Raw genomic sequence first — 7,888 nt, forward strand, 5'->3', positions numbered from 1 at the left:
AATGTTGAAGTTGATTTAATTCTACATTCAGTGTTTGTAGGATTAATTTACCTAAAATGTGGTATCTGTAGGGTTTGGTTGTTGCGGTTTTGTGTTGTTTGGGGGGTTTTTTGGGGCAGGCATTGTGAGACATGGCCTCTTGATTCTCATGTTGGACTATGATCTGGGAAACTCCTTATACAGATAATCTAAAGTGATATTACACTGGTATATTGTGATTTAAAAGCCTCTTTTGTTGGCTTTGCAGTAGGTGCAGGCATGACACAACAAGCAGATCACATCTTGCAGGACTCATTTTCCCACTTGTACAGTAATGCACTTCTCAGTGGGGTACTGCTGTTATTTGGAAACCTAGTTATAATGAGCACACAATTGAAAAACACGTTACATTAAAACAAATCACTGAATAACTTGTATACAACCTTTTTTTAATGCTGTGGTACAGTTATATTCAGCAGTCTCATGCATAAAAGCATCAGTAAGTTGTGGTTTAGAAAATTACTGAGTGTTAAACATTAAATGTAGACATTTTCCTGAAGTTACATTGTTTTCTTGAGTTTTCCCAAAATTTAGTCAAGGATTTTTATATTTGGAAGTCTAACATACTGATTTTGCAAAAGTCTCTCACTTTTGGGAGTAGTAGAGGTACTGTGTATGAGGGCCTTGCCATCTTTCAGGTGATTGTACATAAATCCAGGGTGAGTCTGGTACTGCCTCCCCTGGAGTGGTGAAAATGAACCTGAACCTGATTTGGGATGGACAAGCATGAGTATCTTTGTCTAGTGTTTTAGTAGCAGCAGCATTATGGGAATGTACAGTGCAACTGCAGTAGGCTTGGTAGGCAGCCAGCTGAGCCCATGTGGGCTTACTGGTGAGGTCTTGTGTGGAGGTGGCTAAACTGCACCTGGATCCAAGTTGGTGTGTGAAGTGCTACAGCTGTGTTCTTGCAGTCCCCTGCATGTGGTCTAATAAATATAAACTGGATTTGAGGGGAAATTGCTCTGTCTTTCTGCATCTATGGTTCAGTTAATCTGAAAGTATGATAAACTATAAATAAATTAAAATGTCCATAAATAATTAAGAGTTTACAGTATACTGCATGTTCCAGATAAGAGTTAGAATATGCAGTATTAAAAGAGATTTTTAGAAGAACTCAATTATACCAAGTTTACTTTCTTGTCTTTGCTAATTGGGGCACTAGCATGCAATACCAAAATCTGATAAGATATTTCTAGAGCAGGTAGACTGCTGTTTTAGTGATGTTCTCAGGTGATTATTTTGAGTCTGCTTACACTTTGAATCATAAGTTAACTTAAAATATGTGGATGTGAGAAACAAATGGAAGCATCAAGGGATTGAAGTCTCTTTTCATGGCTGATTAGTAGCAATTTTTTAGAGTACATAAAAAGAAGAGAACGTGAGGTAGACTTACTATGTGCTATATTCTTATCATTTGTTTTCAAATAGGAATTACTTCTGTGGCCCAGTGCAACCTGGCATTTTGCTATGCAGAGCAACAGTATGTGCTGTTTCAACACTAAATATGTTGTGCACCAGAATCACTGATGGGAATTGGGGTAGTCTGATTATGACTTCAGGAGAACTGAAATGATAGAACTGAGATTAATGTAATATTTGGTTTTTTCAGATCAACAGTTTCTTGGCCAATATGTTAAATATTGAAATATACTGTACTGAACTCAGTATGCTCTTTTGCTTTGTACAGTACATGTGTAGTAATAGAAGGAATTTTGTGTTTATGCAGTACTGTTTTCCAGTGCATTTTACTGGTTTTTGTGAGGATAGATGCATTGCTACAATGACTGTTCTTGAGTGTAGTATCCAAGAGAATTTATTCTCAGTTGTATTAGATTGGAGTCTGTTAAAATTCTAGTTTGTTGCTCTAAAGTAATTTTTGTAGATTTAGTGTAATTCTCATGAAGTTAATTCTAAGAGTCTTGGTGTACTTAGCCGGCATCTTCTAGAACAGTTAGAAGTGCCAATTGTTAAGTGCTTGTTTACATGAAGTTATCATAATGCTTTTTTAAGACTTCAAGTTCTGTTTAGTGTCCCGCTGAAGTAGAAGTATCCTCACAGATTCCAGCTGTGTGAATTTTCAAAGTTGACGTATACTTTTCAGTAGGCACATGTATGAGGCCATTACAATAATTAGTATGTTATCAGGAACAAAGATAAGTTTGAATTTTTTTCCTTACATAGAAAACTTCTGTTTCTGAGGAATTTGAATCAATTCGTAGTTGGCCAAAAGCCAATTTTTCTTCTCAACTCTAACACGTGTTTGAAAAACGAACTCGCTTCCTAAGTGCCTTGTGAATCTGCAATGATTAATTCTTCTCATTATTTTGCTGCAAATTCTCATGACCCTCTGTGATGATTCGATCACCCACTTAGAGTTTATGCATATTCATATCTCTCTGCTCCTGCTGCAGTCGTTCAAGTCTCCTTCACTGGCTGCGGTGTGTGCTTGGTGCAGTAATTGAGCTGCAGTAGATTGATTACTCTGGGGAGCTGTAAGGCCTTTAAAGGTGAAAACATATCAGTCCTGTTAATTAGGAAACAAAGCTCTGGTGGCAAGTTCAGCAGTCAAATGCTTCCAGTGTAGAAATGAGGAAAGGTATGATTTGTTCCTCTCCATGAACCCTGTTTACTTTTTTATATTTGAATTAGATCTGTATTTGCTGTAATAGGCTTGTGCAGAGGGTTGCATGTCTTGTATGGTTGCATGGTGTTGCTATTTTAAAACAAAAAAACCTGTATGTTTGTTGTAATTACTAGCTGCTGTTAATCACCTCCTAAATTATACATTATTTTAGGCATTACTTGACCTATAAAGCTAAATGAGAGATGAAGAATGGAATCATTGATTGTAAACTTTAACCAAAACATTTATAGCAGTCGCTTTTTCAGACCTGAGTGTTGAAGTATTTTCTCTGAATTAAAACAATAGATTTTTAGAAGTTATAAAACCTGGGGCCTCTCCTTTCTACTATTAAGATGTCTGTTGCCCATTGTGTGCAAGATTAATTAAAGAGAATACGTTCTTAAAATTAGGTGAATATTAAATGATAGCATAAGGTTTCATCCAGCAGACAGCATCCTTACATCATCATTGTAAGTACCCTGTGGTTTTATGTTGCTAAGCACTCTAATCTAGAGTGGCCTATTACAAAGATATTAAGGGTAGGGGAAACCATCTGCCACACAATCTATCCATAAGGGTCAGAAATAAATAGTTTAAAAGTAATTTATATATCTTAAAAACCACTTTTTCCCTGTAATTACTGGACAACAGATTGTAGAATACGGATGTTATGAAAATGCCACTGTTTTTGTAAACAGCGTGTGATCCATTGCTGCTTCAGGGTAAGTTATAGGATGCTGTTGTCATACCTGTTTCTGCAGAGGTCAGGAAGGAAAGTCTCACTGAAGCAACTGCACAAGAGATTGAATTCTAATTAGTGCATCTTACACCAAAGGGTATTGCATTCATTGTGTCTGTCATCTTTTTTCCTCTGTTTTAGGCATTTATTAACACTGCAAAGGAGATCTATGAGAAAATCCAGGAAGGCGTTTTTGACATTAATAATGAGGTAACTTTTAGTACTCTGAAGACTCTTTGCTTTTTAAAAGTGCAAAATTCACCTTCCCTAGAAGGCTGAACAGTAAAAGATTTGTCTGTTCCATTTGCATCTAGAATGCTATTGTGATAAAAATGGATTAAAATAAGTGACCCTATCCATCCATGAAGCATTGCAAAATAATATAAATCCCCAAAAGAGAAGAAAATCCACTTTCATCCACTTCTCCATATGGTGTCATCTGTTTTCAAAGATAATTTTCCACTATGTAAATGGGGGACCATGTTGATATGCCAGATGCACTCCATGAGCTGTCCAGTGTAGGGGAGGGATTGCTTTGAGAGTTACATAAAAGACTTTTGAAATGTTCCTGGTTTAGGTGGCTGGATACTGTAGGGAATAAAAGATTAGCCATTTTGGTTATGCACATTACTGAAATTACAGATTATTGGGACCTGTGCCTTTGCTTGTTTGGGGTGGGGGTGGAGAACTGGAGAAAGGGGAGCAAGAGCTAGAAAGACCTATAATGTCTCTTGAATTTTGAAATGATTGTGCTGTTGAAAATTTTGAGCAGTTAGGAGAGATGTTCACAGCAGTAGAAAAAGCAGATTCAAATTCAGAGGTGAGAAATAGACATACTAGTGTTGTATAGAAATGTTAAGATTGTATAAGCTCTCTGTTAATGTCTCATAAAAAATTTGGCAATGTGAGGTGGCCAGTCTTTTGTGAAGACCAAGTTGGTTTTTTTATCCTTCATGTCCGTGAATATTGTTGCTGAGGTGCTTAGTAAAACCACATGTGAAAATCTGCACCACCACTCTGTTCTGTTTCTGCTCTGTGGAGAGGTGTGTCCAGACTGTCACTGTGATGCTTCTCTTAAACATTACAGTCCTTGCAGAATTGTTCAGAGTAGGAAAGGAATTGGCAGGACTCAAATTAAATAGCTTCACCTCTTTCTGCTCAATATATTTCAACATGAGAAACTTTAGACTACTGAAAATATTACTCATTACTTCAGAGAGGAAAAAATGAGAAACTTCAGTAGTATGCAAAGTAATGCATCAGGAAACTTGTAGCTAAATAAGACTTGAATAGTAATCCTTCAAACTAATTCTGACTGTAAAGTGTGTGTGCATGTTGGTGAAACACTTCTTAAATTCAGTCCACTGATAAAAAATTTAAAATTCTTTCACATCTTTCCTGAAGAAAATGCAGTTGGTAGTACAATATAAATTGGAGAGCAATCAGAGTGTCTGAAAAAGCACGCTTGTTGTATCTGTCGGGTTTCATATAGCAGCTGACTGCTTTACTGTGCCTTAAGGAGCTCTGATTGCAATATGCTGTCAAGAGCCAACAGTCCGTGCTACTTATTTGGCTTTATGCCAAGTCTGGCTCCTTGATTCCTCAAGAAGTTGCTATCAGCCCAGAGGGGGCAAAACCAATGAGCCATAGGGCATGCTTTTTATTAAAGAGGAGTCAAAGAGCGAAAAGAAACCACATCAGCTGCTGTCAATACTGAGCGAGTGCCAGAAACCCGAAGGCTACCACTGCTGCAGAACAACTGCCAAGCACTATAAATCTGAGATTTGCTGTGACGCAAAGTTTCCTTAAGAGCTTAATTTTTGAAGCTACTGTATTACTTTTCTCAAAGTGCTGTATTTTTAGGTAAAATCCACTTGAGGGAGTGAGGGTTAAGATATAAGTGTGATTTTGATGAACGAAAGAGCTACGCTGTGTGTGGGTTCTTGGCAAGTAGCCATGTCTTTTGGGATCACAGAAATTATTGATGACACAGAACACTCGTATGCCCTTAGCCTCTACAGCTGATTCAACACAGAAAGAAATGCTGTCTAGAGAGGAAAAGTTTTATATTAAACTATTAAACTAGTGGAGATTTTGGCAAGAGGGGAGAGGTTACACATTCTTAGCAAATGCTGTGTATTTTTGAGCCATGTGCCCAGTAGTATTCAAACACAATTCTTGCTCTGTGGGTTTTGGCTTTGTTTTGTTTTGGTTTTTTTTTAAGAGTTTAAGCTACAGAGTGTAACATGGAGATAAAATTTAAATGAGAAGGAAGCCATCTTCCTTTAAATAATACTTAATCACTAAGGACATGCTGTGAAAAAATTAAAAACTTTGCTATATTTATTGCATACATTAGGAGAATGTGTTATATGATCTTCTAAATAGAAAAAGTATCTTTTCAAGTATATTCTAAAATACTTACAGTGTGTATTAAACTTCATTTCAGGCAAATGGCATAAAAATTGGCCCTCAGCATGCTGCCACCAATGCAACACTTGCAGGCAATCAGGGAGGACAACAAGCTGGAGGAGGCTGCTGTTGAGCCTGTTTTTACTTTCTAGCTGCCTGGATGGGGCCTACTAACTTGTTTGTTCACCCTTCTCTCCCCCCGCCCCGCTCACCTCCACTTCAATTCAACTGAGACATGAAACTTGTAAGTTGGTTTCCTGTTGCAGAAGACTTTATCCTTCAAATTCTTGTATAACTTTGAATAAATGGTTAATGTTCACTTAAAGACAGATTTTGGAGATTGTATTCATATCTATTTACATTTGATTTCTAGGTCAATTGATGTGATTATTTTTGTTAAATGTTGTCTTGTGCCCTTGACTACGAACTGAATTGTATTAAACACTACAAAATCATCTGAGTATTTTAATCAGTTTGTGTAGTTAGGTTTCCCAGCTCCTGAGGTTACCTAATGTTTAATATTGTAGAGCTGTCCTCAAGTTTTTTGTCAATTTTCAAGGCTATGAAGAGAAGCGGAAGGACTCTTTTAATTCTGTATTTATCACTTTCTGTATATATAGTTTAATAACCTGCTTGGGTGTACTTGCCAAGCTAGAATTCTTTAATGCATTTGCATAAAACCTATACTACTTAGAGCTTGAAAACTACAGAAGCATTAATAGAAATTGCTTGGATGCTAAATTTTAAGCATTTTTGACATTGTTAGCATGTTCATGCTCCCCTGTCATTATCCTGAAGTCCAAGAGAGATGCTTAATGTATATTACTAGAGGCTACATACGTGCTATCTATTTTAATGCCAAATGTTTGCTGTTTATCCACAATTTCCACAACACCTCTTCAGAAATGGATTAGCTGTTTGCCTTAACAAATACTATAGGTAAAAACAGTATGAATGAAAAGTAGAGGAGTTGATAAATTTAAAATGGCACATTTTAAAAACATTAATCTTCTCAATGTTTTTTTTCTTGTTTACCACTTGATTTCTAGGTATATTTTTCATGCAAGGACAGTTTTTCAACCTAAATGTATAGTGGTTGTGTAAAGTTTTCTTTTAGTGACAACTTGTAATCCTAAATATATGGTAAGCATCTTGTCTATTGTGAAGAGGGTGTGAAAATAAAATCTGCCAGTTTGGAAATCTTGATGAAAATCAAAACTACAACTGTTTTGTTAATTATTATGGTCATGGCTGGCAGGGGGGGGCATATTTTTCCTCAAATGAAAGGGTTGCAACACTGCAAAACAAAATCCTGTGTTTTAAGTGTTTATTTGTTAAAATACAGAATTTTCATGTCACCTTTTGTACAAATGTGCAAACAACTGAATTTCCATCTCATCCTATTTAAATAGTTGCAGACAAAAGGGTGACACTAATGCTAGACCATGCTTCATGTATTGGGGGAAATAAAGGGGTGGGGGGCAGGCAATGACTGCAAAACTTTTGTCTTACTGGACCAATACTGACTGCAACACAACACTGGGGGAAAGGGATCCTCATGTCACCCATTCTGATTGTCAGAACTTGAACATCCAGAGTGAATAAACTTCAGCCTGATGGGTGTAACATAGCAGTGGTTCTGAGATTAAATAAAATTTGAAAAAATGGTGTGGAACCTTTTGTTGGTATCTTGGGGAAGGGGGAACCAAGATGGATTTATGTTAGTTGCTGACTTCAGTACTTTTTTACACACTTAGGAACACTTTCAGCAATGTAATATAATTGTTTTCAAATTTTAAATTAATAAGATGTTACTCCATTTGCATACTTTGAACTGTTAATTGTTTATTATACAAAGTTTGCATTTATAAAGCACTCTTACTGTTTCAGTTGGAGTTTGAAAATTGTGTTGCATGACAGTAAAACCATAGGACTGAACTGCATGGATGACAAGGGAAAACTGGCATGTTGTAACTAGCTGTTCACAAGAAAGAGTGAATGAACAAGACTATTAGCTTGAATTAACTACTTGAAGTTTTTTTCCAATTGGTAATGTTGTAGAATTCAATTGCTTG

At 36.5% G+C, this 7,888-nt stretch overlaps 1 protein-coding gene across 1 annotated transcript in view; it reads left to right on the top strand.

The window, feature by feature from the left end:
* Window positions 1–7,488, top strand: part of RAB2A (RAB2A, member RAS oncogene family) — a 43,287-nt gene extending 35,799 nt beyond the window's left edge. Inside the window, exons 8-9 of the mRNA XM_032126232.1 lie at window positions 3,543–3,611; window positions 5,851–7,488. Coding sequence (XP_031982123.1) covers window positions 3,543–3,611; window positions 5,851–5,946 — 165 coding nt within the window. The 3' untranslated portion in view covers window positions 5,947–7,488. The remainder of the gene's footprint in view (window positions 1–3,542; window positions 3,612–5,850) is intronic.
* The last annotated feature ends 400 nt before the right edge of the window (window positions 7,489–7,888 follow it).

This window comes from Corvus moneduloides, chromosome 1 (genome assembly GCF_009650955.1).
Source record: "Corvus moneduloides isolate bCorMon1 chromosome 1, bCorMon1.pri, whole genome shotgun sequence".
Lineage (NCBI taxonomy): Eukaryota > Metazoa > Chordata > Aves > Passeriformes > Corvidae > Corvus > Corvus moneduloides.